The following is a 22,262-nucleotide window of genomic DNA, read 5'->3' as shown; positions in this document are numbered from 1 at the left end:
TGCTGACTGTTCCTGATCACTTTCCTCTCCTCTAAATGTTTCATAATTGATTCCTTGAGGACCTGCTCCATGATTTTTCCAGGGACTGAGGTGAGGTTGACTGGCCTGTAGTTCCCTGGATCCTCCTTCTTCCCTTTTTTAAAGATGGGCACTACATTAGCCTTTTTCCAGTCATCTGGGACCTCCCCCGATCGCCATGAGTTTTCAAAAATAATGGCTAATGGCTCTGCAATCTCACCCGCCAACTCCTTTAGCACTGTTCAGGACAAAAACTTCATTTTCCAAAATTGATCTAACTGTGAATTCTGTCCCAGATATCTCAATTTACCTAATCAGTAATCTAAAGACATCTGCAATTGAGCCATCTGTGACAGCAAGCAATTCTTATTGACCTATCAATCAATCAATAGGTTATTATGGTATCAGTCACAGAACAGTAGGCTCTCTTTTTACCTCTACACACAGTTACTACAGGTCAGTGGGGTCTGAGTAATGTATAACACACACTCCATTATTGATTACATATATTCCAGTGTTTTGTCACCCACTAACATTTAATCTAACTCCACAGAACATTTTTAATAAGTTCAGAGCACTGAATTTGTAGATACAAAACACTTCTATGTATACACAAAGGATTTCTTTTAATATCTATCTATATGGCTATCCATCTAACTAGCTATACAAAAGAACTGCAGAGGTTTAATATCTACTTACAGTTTATATCTCAACAAAACCTGGGGGAAAGAAAAGGTGCATCCCTAATCCCAGGGTTATCCCCCTGCTGAATTTTAGGGGTAATGAAAAAATGGAGATGTGAGAGCTTCTCAAAAAGGTAAATAATATTAATAATAATAATTAATCATTAATAATTAATAAATAATATAATTAGGCAATCTAAACTTAAGAGTCCCTGCCAGATCCCTCTATAAATAATATTTTCTAGTATATATGTGCAAGGTGTAGAGGGTGCTGTGAAATCCACGAGACTGAAATTTCCCTGATTTTTTGGTCACTAAAATCTCAGCAATAATAACAGAAGAGAAGTAATCTTTTTTCTGCAGTAAGAGGCTGTACCTTCTGTCCTCATTCAAGGAAAACTTCCACTGATTGTCTCATATATACAATTAGAAATAAATCACACAAAATCCAAAATCTTGGACAAGTTTCTGACCTCAGATACATAAGCTCAAATACATAGTTATTCCACTGACTGCAAGCCTTTGTTTCTGGATTCACAGAATTGTTACTGAGAGCTGATTCTGTCCCTTTGCCTCCATATATCAAAAACATGAACCACATAAGGTAAAGCGCCCAATTTTTCAGTGTTTGTTTCAGAAAAAAATATTGTGCATATAACTCTGTGGAAGTCAGTGGTTTTACTTTTTTTATACTTGTGTAACTCAGACCAGAATCTGACCTAAGGTTTTGTATTCTGAGTGCTTTTTTTCTGATTATGTATAGAATACTTTGGTAATATATTTAGCTAATCAATCTTTTTTATTTCCCAATTAAAAAAAATAAAATATAAAATGTGTTCTTTTTCAGAGCCAAACACTCATGAAAACAGTAAGTTACCATTGAATTTTGAGTATTTACCCTCACAAGGCACAAAGGTTTAAATGGAAGATTCATTTGTTTTGAAATTCACTTATCCATACACACGGCCATGAGTCATGCCTGCTGCCTCCCCCACCCAGATTTCAAGCATGCCAGGATTCAAAAGCTCCTATTCAACTGCATGAGAAGGAAAGCAGGCCATGTAAAGACTAAGATTTTAGGTATTTAGGCACCTAAATACCATTGGTTGCAGTGAGAGGTACATGCCTAAATACCTTTATGAACCTGGGCCTAGATTAACAGATTCATACATTTTAAGGCCAAAGGGGACCATTAGATCATATAATCTCATGTCCTATATAACACAGGCCTTAGAATTTCACCCAGTTACCCCTGTATTGAGCCCATCAACTTGTGTCTCGCCAAAGCATCTTCCAGATGATCAAGATGGTCCTTTCTGACCTTAAAGTCTATCAGAAAGGCATCTACTCTTGATCTGAAGACATCAAGAGATGATGAATCCACCACTTCCTTTGGGAAGTTGCTCCAGTAGTTAATCACCCTCATGTTAAGAAATGTGTGCCTTATTTCTAATTTGAATGTGTCTGGCTTTAAATTCCAGTAATTGGTGCTTGTTATGCCTTTCTCTGCTAGATTAAAGACCCCTTTGTTACAGCATGGCCTACTGTATCTCTGTATAGTGACCAGTTTGTTGCTATGGGGGCCCATTCTGTCAGTGAATGGGATGTGGGTGGTCATGGCTAGTGGTTGGAGCAGACATCAGGGCTAGTGCTTAGAGCTGGCATCAATAACCAGGAATCTGAGCTAAGGGTCAGAGCCAAAGTCAGAGGCCAGGTGCCAGAGCCAAGTGTCATAGCTGGAGTCAGGAGTTAGGGGTCAGAGCCCTGGGTCAGAACTGGAAGGCAGGAGCAGGGCTGGGTCCAAGGCAGGGACAAGTCTGGAACAAGGCAAGGTCAAGGCTGAAAATGAGCAGGAGCTATCACAGCTTTAGGTGAATGCTTTGAGCAGCCACTGAACTGCTGCTGCTGGGCTTTAGAGCTTGTCAGCTAACCCTTCCAACGAATCAGGCAGTGTAGACAATTAGGCTGCACTAATTAGGTTACTGAGAGACTGGTTCAGCCTCAGCTCTCATTTATAACCATAACCCCTTAGGGGCCCACAATACTGAGCCTGTGGATCATAGCCTTCCCAGTCCAACAAGTACTGGAGTCTTCCCCTAACTCACTGAGATCTGAGGATTTGGTGGGCCAAGAACTCCTCCTGTCCACAGAGTGTTACAGGTAGTAGTGGCAGGTTGGATTAGTTTGGGCGTGGGTTCTCAGTGTAGGGCTTTACAAGTGACATTTGAAAGATGGGATGGATCTTCAAGGACTCACTGAAGTCACTGCATTCACTTGTTCTGTAATCTTCAAGGAGCCCAGATACTGGAGACTAGTTAGGTGGATGGACGGCTCATCTTAAGGTTCTGGGCAGAGAGCCGCACCTTGTCCTCTATCGCCAGATGGGGGGCAGCCTCATGGTGTTTATAGGTTTCTTTGGTGGACTGCAAGTGTTCCACACACTCCTGGTTCACCCACTGTTGATGGGAGACTAAATCCATGGTGGCTCATAGTGGGGAACTCAGGGTAAATCTAGGTGGAAGTTGACATGAAAGCCATCATTTGCAAAGAATGGACTATGTTGGGTTGAGGTTTTATATGCAAATTCACTGTAGTACAGCAGGGGAAGGCAGTCATCCTACTGGTAGCTCAAAAAGCGACAAAGATATTGCTCCAAGGTTTGATTGACTCTCTATGTTTGCCAATTAGGGTGGAGTGATAGTTGAGGGACTTAATGCCAAGGAGTCTGAGAAATTCCCACCAGAACTGGGAGATGAACTGAGGACTCCAGTCCAATACAATGCCCATCAGAAACCCGTGGTGGCGGAAGGCATTTTCCAGGAAGAGCCAAGCCATCTTCCATGTGGCAGGAACTGTATGGCACCGGATGAAGTGTGCCATCTTTCTTAGGATATTTATGAAAAAACAGAATTACTGAGTATCCCTGGGAGTATGGCAGTTTTACAATGAAGTCCATTGATATCACAGTCCAAGTCTGTGGAGGCATGCGGAGAGGCTGGAGGACACCTAAGGGCTTTGATCTTGGGTTTCTGGAACAGTTGCAGGACCGTATATAATCCTTGATGTAAACTCATAGGCCTGTCCACCAGAAACTCCTTGAGATCAGATTCTGGGTCTTGAATTGGCCAAAATAGTCCACAAGCAGCAAATTGTGGCATAGTTTCAATACCTGAAGCCTATGTTGTCCCCCCGGAACATAAAGACAACCCTTGTGATAAAGGAGGCCATTCGGTAGTAAGAACTCAGAGTCAGGTCACATACCCAGATCATTCAGAGTCGGGCAGATATGGATCATAAATACATGATTCAGGAGCAGGGAACAGATGGAGGATGTCAGAGTGCTGTTGATCGTCTGATTGACAAAGTTGGATGCCTTGAGCATGGTGGCAGAGAGCTCTTTGCTAAGTTCAAGAAATTTGTCTCTGTGGGATAGGGCATCTGCCTTCCTGTTTCTTGTCCTGGGTGATAGGTTACAACAAAATCAAAGCAAGCAAAGAAGAGGGACCAGAGTCATCAATAAGTCTTCCATAAGTATTCTGGGTTCTTATGGTCATCAAGCCTTGGACCAGGAATCAGGCTCCTTCTAGGAGGCAGTACAACACCTTGAAAGCCACCTTGTTAACTAGTTGCTCTTCATCCCAAATAGCATAACTTTTGCCAACTGGGGTTAGCTTCTGAGAATAAAAAGCGCAGAGGTGGACTTGGTTGCAGTGGTGCACATGTTGAGATAGTGCTGCACCTAAACCAAAGTTTGAGGCATTGGTTTCAATGATAAACAGTTTGGTGGGATGTGTGTGGATCAGGATAGGAGCAAGCTGAATGCCCTCTTCAGTCAAAGACTGACTGCTCTTCCAGGGACCAGACAAACCTTTGCAGAAGCTCTGTAATGGGTGCAACCAACCTAGAGACTCTTTAATAAATTGTCTGTAGAAAGTGGGGAACCCCAGGAATAACTGCACCCCACCTACATCCTTGGTTGTTGCTCTGTTGGACATTGTTGCCACCTTACATGGATCCATAGTGAATCCCTCGGATGAGATGATATAATCCAAAGAATTGCATGGGTGTCCTTATTGAATTTGCATTTCTGGAGTTTCTCCAAGACAGTGTGCAGGTGATTATTGTGGAGGTCCTGATTTTCAGAGAAAATGAGGCTGTCTTCCAGGTAAAGGATGACAAATTGGTCCAGTATATCCCTAAATATGTCATTTATGAAATGCTGAAAGGGTGCCAGGGCACTGGATATTCCAAATGGCATCATCAAAGTGTCTTGTTGCCCTGCAGTATAGGAATAGGCCCAATGCCCTGCATCAATTCTTCTTCATGTCAGGGAGGCAGGTCTGGACCTGATCAACTTGCATGGGTTTGAGTGATGAAGAAGGAACTGGTGATGTGGGGGCTTGGCCCAGCAGGGATGGCAGGAGCTGGGAGGACCACCTTTTTTTCTTGGTGGTGTTTGGTCTGCTGGGCATTGATCTTGATGCATAGGTGGACTAAGGCATCCAGGTTGGACGGGGAGTCCACCCATGCCAGTTCATCTTTAATATCATCATTTAGGCCAAACTGGAAATTATAGTGCTGGATGGCCTTCTTCCACTTGAGTCTACTACCAAGCATCAGAACTCCTCTGTACATTTAGCAACTGGTCAGCTTTCCTGATGCAACACCTGAAGTACAGCTTTAGCTGTAGGCTCGTGATTGGGTCATTGACAATCACCACCATAGCTAAAACAAAGTCCTCAAATTGTCCCAGAAGTGGGCTTGCTTTTTCCAGGAGTGGAGAAGCCCAAACCAGGGCCTCCCTTGTAAACACCGTTGGCAATCCATCCCACGTTGCCTTCATCAGCAGGGTACAATTGTGGTCATAACAGAAATGGGAGCTGATGCTGCTTTAGGAACCCGCAAAATTTCTGCAATCTCCATTGAACTTATCAGGCAGGGGAAGCTTGGACTCACAGGGAGTGGGGTTTGGACCTGAAGATGGCATGGCTTGAGCTTGCAGGACAGCATTCTGCGCCAGCAAGGTCTGTAGGGCTCCCATTATCTCCATCAGAAAGTTATTGGCCTTTGTAGAATCCATGCTCGCCGTATCGGCTGTAGTTGCCTTATTGTTTGTGCTGAGGCTGCTCAAACTGTCAGTGACTGGGACATGGGCAGTCATGATTTAGCTGGGAATTGGTCCTGCTTTGAGCCGGGGGTTGGACTAGATGACCTCCTGAGGTCTCTTCCAACCCTGATATTCTATGAATCTATGATTCTATGCCCAGCAGGTGTCATCCCTAGTGGTTAGAGCAAGCGTAGTAGCCTGGAATTGGAGCCAGGGTCAGAACCAGAGTCAGATATCAGGAGCTAGAGCCAAGGGTCACAGCTGTAGTTAAAAGCCAGGAGTCATAGCCGAGGACCAGAATCAGGTCACCTGGAGCAAGGCAAGGTTGGAGCAGGGCTGGGAAAAAAGTAGTTGCAGGAACTATTTCAGCCATCAGTGAATGACTCTGAATTTCTGCTGATGCTTAAGAGCTGGTCTGCTGATCCTTCTGACCAATCAGGCAGTGTAGCTGCCCACTACAGGCCAGCTTCACTTGTTAGGTTGCCTGGAGACTAGCTCTGCTGCAGGTCCTTTTTCCTGATACATTTTCTTGGTCCCAAAGGGTCACAAGCCAACTGGCTCTGGGCAGTGTCTAGCTGCTGTTTGTAGTTCTGGGTCTCGTAAGGCGCTGTCCCAGAATCAGACCTCTTGTCTGATTCCTTTCCTTGAGCGGAGGGACTTCACATTCCAACTGTCCTAGGTCCCAAACCTCCCAGGTGATTGCCCCAACCACTGGGCTCTAGAATCACTCTCCTTTCTGCAGCGACTATTCAAATATTTCATATGAAGTCAAACCGGTTAATGAGGAGAGACTGAGAGAAGAGTTTCCCACATAATACCCTGTAGCCCAGTGGTTCAGGCACTTGCCTGGGAGGTGGAAGGCATGTGATTAAATCCTTGCTCGAAATCCCTGTACCACATCTTAAATGAGTGTGCTGACTGCTCTTGCATTTTGTGTGTGTGGGGTGTGATCTGGTAGGTGTGCTCTCAGGCAATCTCTGAGAATGATCACCCGCTCAGGCCCAACAGGTAAGATATGCTGGGGGGACACCTAGCTCGAGCTTCCTGTTGTGGCTGAGGTTTGAACTAGGTGCAGGGTATCAAGTGTTAGGCTACTTTGCACCAGCCCACTGGCAGAAATTTAGACATCTATAGAATTAGGCACAGAAAAAAAAAATTGGGGGAGGAGGGCAAAGTTGTGTTAGCATAAAGAACATTATATGTGATGATATTATATCTTGGAAAGTCTGGGGAGGGGAAAAAGTGGAAGACAGACTGGAGCATATTGACCTGCAAAGTCTGGGTGGGGGCAAACCAAAGTCTCGCGGGGAGTGTGCAACTGCCCCTTTTACCCCATAGCAAATGACCCCCTGGTTAGACAGCACCTGAGTAGAAGTTTTGAGGACCAAAATCTTGGACCTAGGTGTCTAAAGTGGCAGTTAGGCGCCTAACTCCCATTGTGGACCTAGCCACTGGGCTTGTTTTTTAACCTCTTTGGGGACAACATGACAGCAAAGAAGAACCACAGGTATAGGCAAAGGGAATTTCTTAACCACAGGCCACTTTACTCTTAAATGCAGCCTTAGAGTTACAGATCTTTGAAAAACAACAAACACCTGAAATGCTGATGTCAGCAGGGTCCTCACTACCCCAGGAGTCCTTGGGCTTGGACAGTGTCCCTCGGGGTGTTCAGGTACTTCCTGCCTTCACTTTCTCCAGCATTCCTCTTTTAAAACAGCCTCTGCACCTTTTTTTGCCTCTGTGCTTTCACTGGAGAGTTGCCAGGGTCCATCCCTAATAAGTTTCTGGGCAGAGTCATTTAAAGTCAATGGGCTTGCTACTAGACTAGCAAAACCATTGTTCCACTGAAACAAAGCCCCTCAACCCTGATGTCTGCTGATTGCTCTGTCACAGCTTTCCATGCATAGTGTGTCCACTATGTGTTAAATCTCTGCTACAAAAGGGATACTCTAATCCACAATGAGAGATACAATCAGAAGTCCCTTCACAAAACAAAATGGACTTCATCAGTGGTACTTTCCCCCCGTCCCCTCCATGAAAATATGCCAATTTTTTGAAACTGAAACTGTTCATGAAACAAGTTTAGATTCAAAGACTCTCCAGACTAAAAAAAATTGAAAAACGCTTTCAAAGTTGTCACAACATTCTGACATTTTCAAAACAAAATATTCCAGTTGAAATGAGTTTTCCTTTCAAAATGTGAGGTAAATACACTGAAAAAGGGGTTAAAAAGAAGAAAAGGTCAAAATTGAAATGAAACATTTCAAAATTATTGAAACAAAATGTTTCAGTTGGCATGAACTGAATTTTTTGGTTTCTTTTTGGCTATTTAGTTTGTAAATATTTTCAAAATTTTGGCTTTTTATCTCCAGTTGAGGTGGAGAAAATGTCAAACTCTTGGGCTAGATTCAGTAATCATCACTGGGAAATGTCCTAGTTTCAGTGCAGCCACCTAGTACAAAGAACTGCAAAGGAATATGCTGGTTTAGGGGGTCTCTGTGACAGATACGATGTGGTACAGCTGGCTCTAAACCCCCTTCAGAATTATCCAGCACAGGGGTTATGCTGCCCCAGAGCAGTTGGAGTCACAGTTGGGGCACTCCTATGATCTAGCTATTCTCAGATAATGCAACCATGCATAGGAAGTGTTACAGTCAGGGTGCAAGTGAAAGCAGCACTCAAGGCTGCTCTAATCTGCTGAAGGGACTGAACCAGCAGCCCTGGAATAAGTGGGGGTGTGAGCGAGTTTACAACCTTCTATTCCTGTGTCATCCTCAGCATTGCTGCAACCTAAAGTAATAAAGTTCATACGGTTTAGGGGAATTCAAAATACTAAGTAAACTTAAGGGCCTGAGTTATGTTTGTGAGTGAGGCACAGTTTTAAAGCCTGATGTTGTTTGCGTACAGACTTAAACCTAACATGACGTAGTAGGGGTGATATTTTAAAAGGCACAAGAAGGAGACAGTCACCCAACTTCCCATGACTTTCAATGGGAGTTGGGCACCTACCTGCTCCTCGTGCCTATGAAAATCTCCCCCTAATTGTTATTATATTTAATTTCCGTCAATTAATGTGGTTAGTGAATATTTGTGTCAGCATGTTGGGTGATTAGAGACTTGATTTTGTATTTTCATTCATTCCTTTGTATCAGATAATTTTGTAACATCATCTTTAGATGATTTAGTCTGATTAAAGATTTGCTAATTTTTGCAGGATCACTCCTGGAGCCAGATGGTAAGTGTGCTTACTTCTGAAAATCTGAGAACAACTCTACAATCAGAGGGTATTGATGTTCCTGTTCCTTGAGAAATGTTTTCAGTCTTTATCTTTTGGTACAATGTGTCTAACAAAGTCACAAACCTCTATACAGAGAAGATATATTTTAAGGTTCCATTTCCTGAGATGCAGTATGTGCTTAGCTCCCACTGTTTTCAATGAGAGATGTGGGTAACCCACACATCACAGTGCCTATTTTTCATCAGTTTCATTCACACTTCAATTGTAGAAAAAAGAAATATTTTAATTTCCATTCTGAACTCTTCCCTTCCATGATTACAGTGGGAGCATTTAAAAATTCATTCTAGTTTTAACAATATACCCCATACTTAAATTAAGGAATATTGCCAAATCTTGAAGAAGTTAGGGAAGTTAAAACTTATAGATTTTCTGGTAAACGATAGTTGTCAAAAACTAGGCAAGGGGAGGGAAAGGATGTTTTTGTTTGTTTTTGTTTGTTTGTTTATTTAATGCCTATTATATTTTACCTATATAAGAAGATTCCAGAATTTTCACTCTACTTGTGTGTCACTCTGAAACCCAGATTATTTGTTGAGTCAGTATGAAATGATATGAACAAGTACAATCATCACTGGGATCACAGTCTGTTTCCATCCAATTTTTAAGTTCTCAGCTTTGAATTACACCTGTGTGACATATTTTCCGCTAGTTCATATACCTAAGCTCTTAGCAACTATGATAAAAATACTTAACATTTTTATGGGATGTTATGTGTTCAAATCACTGTACAAACATTAACTAATTAAACTGCAGAGTCCTCCCATAATATAGGTGGACAAGTATTATCATCCACTTTATGCAAAGAAAAACACAAACAGAACCAAAAAGAAAAAGAAAAAAGCTTTTGCAGACCTACTCCATAGGGGGAACAGAAAGAGGCATTCATTTCTTTAAATTTACACCTCCATAACAGAGACTAAAAGTGTTACCCAGAGATTTATTTTCTTTACTCATGTATCTGGGCTGTTATACTAGCTCTGGGACTACTCACAGTATAGAAATTGTGCCCCATCATTAGTGATGTGACTATGTAACCTCAGGATCAGAAAATTGAAAATACCATATGCCCATTGCTACTGGTAGGAGAGGTGTCCATGGGACAATATCTCCATGAAGATGTGATCTGTACTACGAAAAAGTTTTAGAACCACTGATTAATAAAAAATATTGATAGTTATATTAAACAGGATATAAGTGTACACAGGGTATGAATCTTCTTACTTCAGGGAAAAATCCAACTGCTCACAGATAATGCTGGGAAGAAGATTGCCTTATGTGCATGTGTATTCCACTTTTGCCTCCTGCAGGGTTTCTTTCTTACACCTTCCACTGAAGCAACTGGTGCTGGCCACAGGATGGATCCCTGGTCTGATCCAGTCTAGCAATCCTTGGGTTTCTATCAAATGCTAATGATAGATTTTTTAAATGAAACAGGGATATTATATCCATGGTGAGATGAAGGTCATCAATCATACATAAAAGCACTCTCTGTCTGCTGTTCCACTGTCTGAAGTTATAGGGATTGAGTGAGCACATGATATCAAGTTGTTACTGAAGTATATCACACACCACTTCTCAACCATCTGTTAAAATACTGGGTTGCAGACTGTGTGATAAATAGCAAGTTTATTTAGTTTCAAGAAATGGTTTCTGAAGCAGTGGCCTTACAACCATCTGTTTGAAGGTCTAACTCACATGTGGTTGGCCACAGCTCCCTCCAATGTATCTCAGTTAATGACACTGGACAGAACTACACCAGAGACAGCTGTAAGGTTTGAAACATGAAGCTGGATCTGAATTTCTTTGCTGCCCCATTTCTCTGTAATTGACCACACTAAAACCTCAGATCTGCATCTCCTCCTTCCTACTCCTACCTGAGGTTTTGGGGCTTTGAGTTTCTGATCCATATTTTGTGACTGGGACCCATTGCTATATGAAATAAATCTACAAACAAAAACATCACTGGCTAGCCTGGAGCAAGCAGTTAGCTGTTATCCATCTCTTCCAGACTTAACTCAGGCTGGCTGTCATCAGAGCTACTGTTGTCTACATAGGGCACAAGACCCATCTCTAATTAATATATCCCCACCTTGGGAGGGGATCACATAAAATGATTGATCTCCATTTTGTACTGTCTTCTACAAACAAGCTCTGCTTCTTTCTGGGGAGGGATGAGAGAAAAGATAGGTAGAAGGGAGACACATATTAAATGCTACGGTGTTTTCTGTCCAGTCTGCATCTCACAAATTAGTAAGGTAATTTTGTTATTTATTCAGTGGTTTGTGGAGTATTGACACAGCTGATAAGTGATGTTCACAACACCGATTTTCTTGTAAGTTTCCTCTCTTGATTTTCACAGTTAACACTAACATTTCAACTATGTACCATATTTAAAATGTAGGCATAAAACACAACTTTTAAATGTAATTAGTGGTTGCAAATCTATCATTTGTCCTGGAATCCAAGCTGGAGCAGTTCAGGGTGTTCTCAAATTCCTACCCACCCAGCTCCATTGGTTGGTGTGGAGAAGTAAGAGTCTGAATGGCCCTGGTTAGAAATGGATTTGGGTGTATGTAGGAGGGTTTTAGCTGAGAACACTTACAAACTGTGTCCATTTTTGAGAAAAAGAAAACTTCTGTTCAAAATAACCCTGTGTGCCTCTCCACTGATTTCCTAGGGTTCATTTGTGCTTAACCAAGGGAGGGTTTGACATCTTTCTTGAAAGCTTAAATATTCATCTTTTTCAGAAAAAAAAGTCAGGAAAAAATGCTAAGTATTGATGGATTGTCTGGTGGTTTCATAAAAATAAAAATAAAATAAAATGAAATTAATTAACTAATTAAATAAAAAGATAAGAGAGAGTCTATATAATGGAAAAAATGTCTTGAACTTTGTCTTCTCCCTTCCTCCCCCCTCAGCTCAGAAATATCTTTTACTGACTAGGGATCACTTTTTTATACTTACCATTGATTTTGCATCTGTAACTTCAGAGAGCCTGGACTGGACTGATTTTCAAAACTGCAGAGCACTTCTCCAAATTAACTCAACGGGGTGTACTGGTTCTCTGGACATGGAAAATCAGTGGCCACTATTGAAAATTTAATTCTAGATGTGCAATAGCCACAGGGAGGTTACATGTGACTCTGAATAGAACTTTTAATTTTACTTAGTTTTATTACTCTGGTTAATTTTTTCTACAAAACATTTTTTACATTTTTCTCACATTCCATTCTCTTCTTCATCTTTCCCCTTTAATCTTTTTATCTATGTGCCATGTTCCCTTTCTCTCCATCACTGTTTTAGTCCTATCATTTCTCATCCTAAACGATAAGGTAATAATGAATGAAGTATAAAATTCTTGATCTATATCTACCAATATCTCCCACCCCAGATCAGATCACTGGTGCACTTTCTCCTGTGTCATGCCTCAAACACTTTCCTTAAGTTTGGATTTCACAGTGCTGCAGGGCAAATTACATCAAGTTAAATTTGGTCTTTGAAGTTCTCACACCTCTAATTAACTGCTCAGTATTAGTATTCACATTCCACAGAACAGAGGTGTTAATCACTTTCAGCTGAATTTTGTATCATGGCTGCTTTGACTCTGTCAAGGCTGGATCCCCACTTTGAACTTTAAGGTACAAATGTAGGGGGCTGCATGAAAACTTCTAAGCTTAACTACCAGCTTAGCTCTGGTTCTGCTGCCACCATTTCAATGGATTCCATTCCTGGGAAACCTTGAAAAACCTTCACCAATTCCCTGGTGAATACAGATCCAAACCCCTTGGATTTTAAAACAAGGAGAAATTAACCATTCCCCCTCCTTCCTTCCACCAACTCCTGGTGAATACAGTTCCAACCCCCCTGGGATCTACACCAGGGGGAAATTAACCATCCCCCCTCCTTCCTCCCACCAACTCCTGGTGAATCAAGATCCAAACCCCTTGGATCTTAAAACAAGGAAAAATCAATCAGGTTCTAAAAAGAAAGCTTTTAATTAAAGAAAAAAAGGTAAAAATCATCTCTGTAAAATCAGTATGGAAATTAACCTTACAGGGTAATCAAACTTAAAGAGCTCAGAGGACTCCCCTCTAGTCTCAGGTTCAAAGTACAGCAAACAAAGATAAACACTCTAGTAAAAGGTACATTTACAAGTTGAGAAAACAAAGGAAAACTAACCCACCTTGCCTGGCTATTTACTTACAAGTTTGAAATAGGAGAGACTTGTTTAGAAAGATGTGGAGAACCTGGATTGATGTCTGGTCCCTCTCAGTCCCGAGAACGAACACACTCCCAAACAAAGAACACAAACAAAAGCCTTCCCCCCCCCAAGATTTGAAAGTATCTTGTCCACTTATTGGTCCTTTAGGTCAGATGCCAGCCAGGTTACCTGAGCTTCTTAACCCTTTACAGGGAAAAGGATTTTGGAGTCTCTGACCAGGAGGGATTTTATAGTACTGTACGCAGGACAGCTGTTACCCTTCCCTTTATAGTTATGACACGCCCCCCAAATCACAGATAGTGTTGGACGTTCGGTTCCACACTGGCTGTGATTTCTTCCTGGAGTTCTAGGAGAAAACAGAGTTAATAAGACACATGTACCTTTAGCCATACTACTGATTATATAAAAACTAACAATATGGTTCATTCCAAGAACAATTGTTAACCAATTAACTCTGGGAAACTTTTTTTGTTATTTCCCTTGGCGGTATGAAGCCACTGTAGCGCAGCATGGTCTGTTTGTAGTTGGAAACGCCGTCCCCAAACATATGGGCGTAGCTTTTCCAGCGCGTACACAATGGCATAGCATTCCTTTTCGCTGATTGACCAATGGCTTTCCCTCTCAGACAGTTTCTTACTGAGAAACACGATAGGATGGAATTCTTGATCCGGTCCTTCCTGCATTAAAACTGCTCCCACGCCTCGCTTGGACGCATCTGTGGTTACTAGGAACGGTTTGTCAAAGTCTGGGGCCCTTAGCACAGGGTCAGGCATGAGTGTTGCCTTAAGCTGGTTAAAGGCCTTTTGACACTCATCAGTCCACTGAACTGCATTTGGCTGTTTCTTTCTGGTTAGGTCTGTCAGCAGGGCGACGATTTGGCTGTAGTGGGGTACAAATCGCCTATAATATCCAGCCAAGCCTAAGAAGGATTGGACCTGTTTCTTAGACTTTGGAACCGGCCACTTTTGGATAGCATCCACTTTGGCCTGTAGGGGATTTATAGTTCCTTGACCCACCTGGTGCCCCAGGTAAATCACTCTGTTTTGGCCTATTTGACACTTTTTAGCCTTAACAGTTAGTCCTGCCTGCTGGATGCGCTCGAAAACTTTTTCCAGGTGCTCCATGTGCTCTGCCCATGAATCAGAAAAAATGGCCACATCATCGAGGTAGGCAACTGCAGATTCTCCCAATCCCGCTAGGAGACCATCTACAAGTCTTTGGAAGGTGGCGGGTGCATTTCGCAACCCGAAAGGGAGTACATTGAATTCATACACCCCTGCCTGGGTGACGAAGGCTGACCTTTCCTTAGCGGGTTCATCTAGTGGTACTTGCCAGTACCCCTTGGTTAAGTCTAAAGTAGAGATGAATTGGGCATGTCCCAATTTCTCCAATAGCTCATCTGTGCGTGGCATTGGATAGTTGTCAGGACGAGTTACAGCATTTAGCTTAGGGTAGTCCATGCAAAAGCGTATTTCCCCATCTGGTTTGGGAACTAGAACCACTGGAGATGCCCATGCACTCTTAGAGGGGCGGATTATACCCATCTGTAGCATGTTCTGGATCTCCCTTTGTATAGCAGTTTTGGCATGAGGAGACTCCCGGTAGGGTGGGGTTCTAATAGGGTGAGCATTACCTGTGTCGATGGAGTGGTATGCCCATTCGGTCCATCCTGGAGTGGCTGAGAAAATTGGTGCAAAGCTTGTGCACAGCTCCTTGATCTGCTGTCGCTGCAGACGTCCAAGGGTCGTGGAGAGGTTCACCTCTTCCACGCCACCATCCTTTTTTCCTTCGTAGTAGACACCTTCAGGCCACTCCGCGTCATCTGTTTCCTGGGCTGTAAACTGGCAAACGTTTAATTCTCTGGAATAAAAGGGCTCAAGAGAATTAACATGGTATACCTTAGGCTTTATGTTGGAGGTGGGGGAGGCTATGAGATAGTTAACAGCTCCTAGGCGCTCCTGGACCGTGAATGGTCCTTCCCACGACGCTTCCATTTTATGGGCCTGGAGCGCCTTTAAGACCATGACTTGGTCTCCTACTTTGAAGGACCGTTTTCTGGAATGTTTATCATACCAGGCCTTTCGCTCTTCCTGAGCATCCTTTAGGTTTTCTTTAGCAAGGGCCAAAGAATGTCGGAGGGTGTTTTGTAGGTTGCTTGCCAAGTCTAGAATGTTAGTTCCTGGAGAAGGCGTAAACCCCTCCCATTGCTGTTTCACCAACTGTAATGGCCCCTTAACCTCGCGGCCATACACAAGTTCAAATGGTGAAAACCCTAAACTGGGATGTGGTACAGCCCTGTAGGCAAAAAGCAACTGCTGCAACACTAGGTCCCAATCATTGGAGTGTTCATTTACAAATTTACGTATCATGGCCCCCAAAGTTCCATTAAACCTCTCCACCAGGCCATTGGTTTCATGGTGGTAAGGGGAGGCAACCAAGTGATTCACCCCATGAGCTTCCCACAGGTTTTCCATGGTCCCTGCCAGGAAATTAGTTCCCAAATCTGTAAGGATGTCGGAGGGCCAACCTACCCTGGCAAAAATGTCTGTTAATGCCTGGCACCACTTTTAGCCCTGGTGTTGCTTAAGGGTACTGCTTCCGGCCATCGGGTAGCAAAATCCATAAAAGTCAGTACGTACTGCTTTCCTCTGGGTGTCTTTTTTGGGAAAGGACCCAGAATATCCACAGCTACGCGCTGAAATGGGACCTCAATTATGGGTAGTGGCTGGAGAGGGGCTTTAACCTGGTCTTGGGGCTTTCCCACTCGTTGGCACACCTCACAAGACCGGACATATTTAGCAACGTCCTTGCCCATTCCCTCCCAGTGGAAGGACTTCCCCAACCGGTCTTTGGTTCTGTTCACCCCAGAATGGCCACTGGGATGATCATGGGCTAAGCTCAAGAGCTTTACCCGATACTTAGTGGGAACTACCAACTGTCTTTGAGGATGCCAGTCTTCCTGGTGCCCACCAGAAAGAGCCTCCTTGTATAAAAGTCCTTGTTCTACAACAAACCGGGATCGGTTAGAAGAGCTGAGAGGTGGTGGGGTGCTCCGCGCCGCCGCCCAAGCTTGCTGAAGGCTGTCATCTGCTTCCTGCTCGGCCTGGAACTGTTCCATTGATGCTGGAGACATCAGTTCCTCCTTGGACTGTGGACTGGGGCTTGGTCCCTCTGGAAGCGATGCAGGTGCTGGGGCTGTTTCCATTGACTGTGAACCGCTGTCCGCTGGTGCACTATGTGGTATCTCAGGCTCTGGCTGAGCCTCTTGGGTAGGGTTATCTGCTGCTTCCGCCAGGTCAGGCTCGCTGGTGCCCTCTGGCATTGGAGTTGTAGACGGGTTTGCAAGCGCTGGACTCAGGGCTGGCAATGGTTCTGGTGCTGGTTGCGTTGCCAGTTTCGGTTCTGGGACTGGCTTTGGCTGGGTCTCTGGGATTGGATCCACTACGACTCTTGCAGTCATTAGCAAGGGATCCAGTTCCACCACCTTTGTCTGGGTCTCCGGTAACATAGACGGGGCCCTGATGGACGGCTCAGGAACAGGGATGGGGGTGAAAGCTTGCTCAGCCTTTGCTACTTCCAGTTCATGCTTCCTTTCTTTTTCTCTCTCTCCATCTCTTTTTCTTTCAGCTCCATAGTTCTCTTGTGAGCCTCCTCTTTGGCTTTTTTCAGCTCCATCTCTCTTTTATGAGCCTCCTTTTTGGCTTTTTCTTCTCTTGCTCTCTGCTTTGTCTTGAGTTTTGTTAATTGAAGCAGTCTTTGATGTTTTCTTTCATTTTCTTCTGCTTCTAGTTTGGCCAGTTCTATTTTTTTAGCTACCTCTTTGGTAGTCATTTTCCTGTTTTCTTGTGCTGGGTCACCCCCTCTGCAGTTGACTGAAACTGGGAAGCTCTCAGCTCTGGCTGCTGCTGAGTTAACAGAGACTTTCTAACTAGCTACTCCCGAGGATGTAAAAAGAAAAAAAACCCATTTCAGCTTGTAAATTCCTTTTACCTTTGTTTGCCCATTTGAACACTTCTCTTAACAAAGGACCTGTTAAAAAACTTAACACCTCTGCCTTCAGGCAAGGAGAGATAAGATATGCATGTATCTACCTCCAGCTGGCTTTCCAAGCAGCTAGAAGGAAAAAAAAATCTCACTGGTTTTTGGGTTTAAAATGATCCCACCGCTCTACCACCATGTCAAGGCTGGATCCCCACTTTGAACTTTAGGGTACAAATGTAGGGGCCTGCATGAAAACTTCTAAGCTTAACTACCAGCTTAGCTCTGGTTCTGTTGCCACCATTTCAATGGATTCCATTCCTGGGAAACCTTGAAAAACCTTATTGGTCCTTTAGGTCAGATGCCAGCCAGGTTATCTGAGCTTCTTAACCCTTTACAGGGAAAAGGATTTTGGAGTCTCTGACCAGGAGGGATTTTATAGTACTGTACGCAGGACAGCTGTTACCCTTCCCTTTATAGTTATGACAGACTCTAATATTTGTTCTTGTTCCATGGTGATCTCCAGGAGAAAATAAGTAAGCTAGGGTTGTTTTGTAAAGAATTTCACTCATGCAGAAGCAGGCACTGTCCTGAAAACAGGAACCATCGAGGTATTAATTTCACCGGCCTTAAAAAAAATGTAGTTGATTCAGATAGCTCGCTGTTTAAATGTGTGGAAGAAAATCCCCCAGAAACCAGAAAGGGAATTAATATATCTAATTATTTTTTCTTACTTGACCGAGCACTCAAAAAATACCTGTGTGGACACCATGGCAGAGGGGGCAGCTCGGGGTAGTCACTCAAGTTTTATGCTGCCTGTCCCCCTGGGTTCGTACTTTGGGATAGCGCAAGCCACCGCCTGGACCACTGTAGCCACACCACTGTTTTTAGGCACTAGTAGCTAGTTCAAGTGAGCTGCTTTGTGTACATCCACCCAAACTAGGAATCGCATCTCCCAGCTACTATGTAGACAGATCATGTGTGTCACAAAGAAAGTACAGCAGAGCTGGGAATCTGTCCATTACATTAAATGGGGATGCTACAGCACATATTGCATACTGAAAGACTTGTGTTGTTTTGAAACACATTTTATTTCTATGTTTTTTCAGACAAGCTTTGGAAACAGAACAGGAGGTTCTTTGATTTTTGAGTTTAGCATTAATCAGATTGAGCACAAATTACCTGTAAATTCTTAGTTTTATTATAGTGTCTTCAGCGGACTGAGAATTCAACCCATTATCAATAAGATGTCAGTGGTGATCGGTGACTGGGAAAATGGCATTTATAAACATGTGGCAGTGGGGTGTGGGCTGGGTCTCCAGCTTTGTGAGAGTACGTGGCCTTGATTTTATTTAGATATGGAACGCAAGACTTTGATCTGTTACTGAATCTGGGTGATGGATAAGGGGTAGTGTGTACCAGAGGGGATGAATGAGAAAACTGGCAGCTGATGATCCAGGAGGTATGCAGGGACAGCTCCTTCAGTAAAGTGAGGTAATACCTGTTCACCCAATTTGTAATTCAAATCACACTGTTCTATTACAGACTATCTCAGGAGGGAAAATGGTAAGTTCTCTTTGATTTCTCAGTAGCTACTATAATTCACAAAAATGTCTTTAAATAAAAACTGACATTTCTTCATTTCATTGTCTTTCTTCAATCCAAGAAGTGTCCATTATTCAGCCGATTTCTTTTAAACATAATTACATAACTCTGGATAACTTTCTCTCACAGGAAGTTAGTTCTTTGCTCTAGAATATTTGTATTTATTTTCTCTCTGGTCTAAAAGTGAAGAACTGATTTTAAGTATCACTATACAGTATGGATATTCAATAATGCCATATCTCCTTTTCAATTATTTTTATCTTGCTTATTTTTCAGGATATGGCATGTTTTAGTAATTGGGAAAATCATTTTGAGAAGATCAAAATTATATCTATTTTAAATGTTGTACATATAATTATCAGAAAAGTGGTAGCTGATGATTGGGGAGGTCTGTAGGGACAGTTTGTACACTATCAGGGTTGGAAGGGACCTCAGGAGATCATCTAGTCCAACCCTCTGCTCAAAGCAGGACCAATCCCCAGATTTTTACCCCCGATCCCTAAATGGCCCCCTCAAGAATTGAACTTGTGACCCTGGGTTTAAACAAGCCAATGAGCTATCCCTCCCCCGCCCAAAGAGAAAATGCCCAATGCAGGGCTCAGACACACAACCTTGAAATTAAGCGTCTCATGTTTACCAACTGAGCTAGCCAGGCTGTTCCTTCAGTGAGAAAAGGTGACACCAGTTAACACACTTTCTAATTGAAATCCCACTGTTCTTTTGCAGAGCAATTCAGGAATGAAAAAGGTAAGTTCCCTTTTATTTCTCAACTGCTGCTATCCGTGAGAAAAATGTTCTTCTATGAAAAGAGATATTTCTTCTTTTCCAGAATCCAAGGAGAGTTCATTACCCAGTAGATTTCTCTTTTTAACCCACAACAGAATTATTGAGGATTTTCCCTTATAGCAAGTTGAGTCATTACCCTAGTGTATTTGTACTTATTGTCTATAAAGTCTAAAAATGAAGTACTGATTTTAAGTATCACTGTGCAGTGGACAGAGAGAAGGTCGGTGGGTGAAGTAATATATTTTATTGGACCAACTTCTCTTGGTGGGAGAGACAAGCTTTCGAGTTTACACAAAGCACTTCATCAGATGTGCGTAAGCTTGAAAGCTTGTCTCTGCCTTCAAAACAATTTGGTTCAATAAAAGATATTACCTCCCCCACCTTGTCTCTCTAATATCCTGGGACCAACACACTTACAACATCCTTGCATACAACACTGTGTAGTATAGGCATTCAATAATGCCAGGCCCCCTCGTCCGTTAATTTGATCTTTGTGTATATGTAGAGGCTAGCATAAGAGTTATATGCTGTTTTGTTTTTTCCTGTTGTGTTATTTTTTCATGATATGATCTCTATTGTAAATTGGGGAAATCCTCTTGAGAAGATCAAAATAATATGTATTTTAAATGTTGTACACTGCTGTGAAAATAGTCCCAGTTTTTATTTAAGAAATAAAAGTCAATACTGTGTTTCATATTCTACGATACACTGCCATTTCTTCAGGAGTCTCTGAATGTAGAAATTCCCCTCCCTCCAAAAAAAGGACTTGAGATAAGCAGCAGGGGATTCCCCTTAACCTGGTGAATGGTTGATCTCTCACATCTGCAAATATGTCAACGGGAGAGACAGGTTCTCTGGCCACAGGAGGTCTCAAATTACTCTCTGAAAATGACTGGTCACTATTGAAAAATTATGTCCTAGGTAGGCAAACATAGAGGGGAACTCAGCTTAGGCTCAGCAAAGACCTTTCCATTTAAGTAAGCTTTGATAATTCTGTAAATGTTTTTGCAAAAGGCTTTTTTTACCTTTTTTCTCACATTACAATATTTTCTTCATCATTTCCCTTTAATTAATGTGCCGCAGTCTCTCTCTCCATGTTTCTGGTTTAAACTTCTCATAAAAAAGGAATGAAGTGTAAACATCTGGATGGAATCCATTTTCAGTGTTACCTTCTCATTTTTATAATGTTTATGTATTTTGATATAACTCCCTTCCATCTCAGGTTGAATCATTGGTGCACTTTGTCCTGTGTCATGCCTCAAACACTTGCCTTAGGGTTGGCTTACACTTAAAAGGCCGCAGCGGTAGAGCTGCACTACTGAAACGGGCCCTTGTCGTTCCTTAAACACTTTCCCTAATGCTGGATTTCCTACTGCTGCCTGGAAAGTAACATCAAGTTAAATTTGGGCTTTGAACTTCTCACACCTGACTATTAACTGCCCAGTAACAGTATTCACACATGCCACAAAAGAGTGTCATTAGTCATTTTCAGTTGAATTTTTTAATATGGCTGATTGATTCTAAGGGTATGTCTACACTACGAAATTAGTTCGAATTTATAGAAGCCGGTTTTATAGAAATCGGTTGTATACAGCCGATTGTGTGTGTCCCCACATAAAATTCTCTAAGTGCTCTAGTCGGCGGACCGCGTCCACAGTACCGAGGCTAGCATCGACTTCCGGAGCATTGCACTATGGGTAGCTATCCCACAGCTATCCCACAGTTCCCGCAGTCTCCGCCGCCCATTGGAATTCTGGGTTGAGATCCCAATGCCCGGATGATGCAAAACAGTGTCGCGGGAGGTTCTGGGTACATGTCGTCAGGCCCCTCCCCCTCCGTCACAGCAACGGCAGACAATAGATTCGCGCCTTTTTACCTGGGTTACCTGTGCAGGCAACATACCACGGCAAGCATGGAGCCCACTCAGCTCACCATCACCATATGTCATCTGGGTGCTGGCAGATGTGGGACTGCATTGCTACACAGCAGCAGCAGCTAACTGCCTTTTGGCGGTAGACGGTGCAGTAGACTGGTAGCCTTCATCGGCGATCTGGGTGCTGGCAGCTATGGGGCTGGCAGCCGTGGGGCTGCATTGCACCAGCCCCTTGCCTTTTGGCAGTAGATGGTGTATTACGACTGGTAACCGTCCTATTACAAGTTGGATCATCGCACATTAGCAGAATCTTCCCTGAGCAGCAGATTGTGTAATAGGCCTGAAGGCCATTGTAATACACTAACTGCCAAGCGCCCAGTATTTGCTGCCAAGCACCCAGAAAGATGCCGAGGGCTATCAGTCACGCTGCACCATCGTCTTAAAATGTAAAAAATAGATTTGCTCTGTATTCATTTGCTTCCCCCTCCCTCCGTCAAATCAACGGCCTGCCAAACGCAGGGTTTTCAGTTTAATCTTTGGGGGGGACCATTCTGTGTGACAGTTGTTTGTGTTTCTCCCTGATGCACAGCCACCATTCTTGATTTTAATTCCCTGTACCTGTACGCCATGTCGTCACTCGGCCCGCCCTCCCTCCTTCCCCTGGTCCGTCAGATACTAGTTTCGTGCCTTTT

At 43.0% G+C, this 22,262-nt stretch overlaps 1 protein-coding gene across 1 annotated transcript in view; it reads left to right on the top strand.

Moving 5' to 3' along the window:
• The window catches only part of LOC117870309 (girdin-like), a 94,235-nt gene that overhangs the window by 48,283 nt on the left and 23,690 nt on the right, over positions 1-22,262 (top strand). Inside the window, exon 8 of the mRNA XM_034757412.1 lies at positions 1,549-1,569. Within this exon, the coding sequence (XP_034613303.1) occupies positions 1,549-1,569 (21 nt within the window). The remainder of the gene's footprint in view (positions 1-1,548; positions 1,570-22,262) is intronic.

The sequence above is a fragment of the Trachemys scripta genome, unplaced genomic scaffold, assembly GCF_013100865.1.
Source record: "Trachemys scripta elegans isolate TJP31775 unplaced genomic scaffold, CAS_Tse_1.0 scaffold_26, whole genome shotgun sequence".
Taxonomy (NCBI): domain Eukaryota; kingdom Metazoa; phylum Chordata; order Testudines; family Emydidae; genus Trachemys; species Trachemys scripta.
Note: the sequence above shows the minus strand (reverse complement) of the source record. Positions and strands in the feature narration are given on the sequence as shown.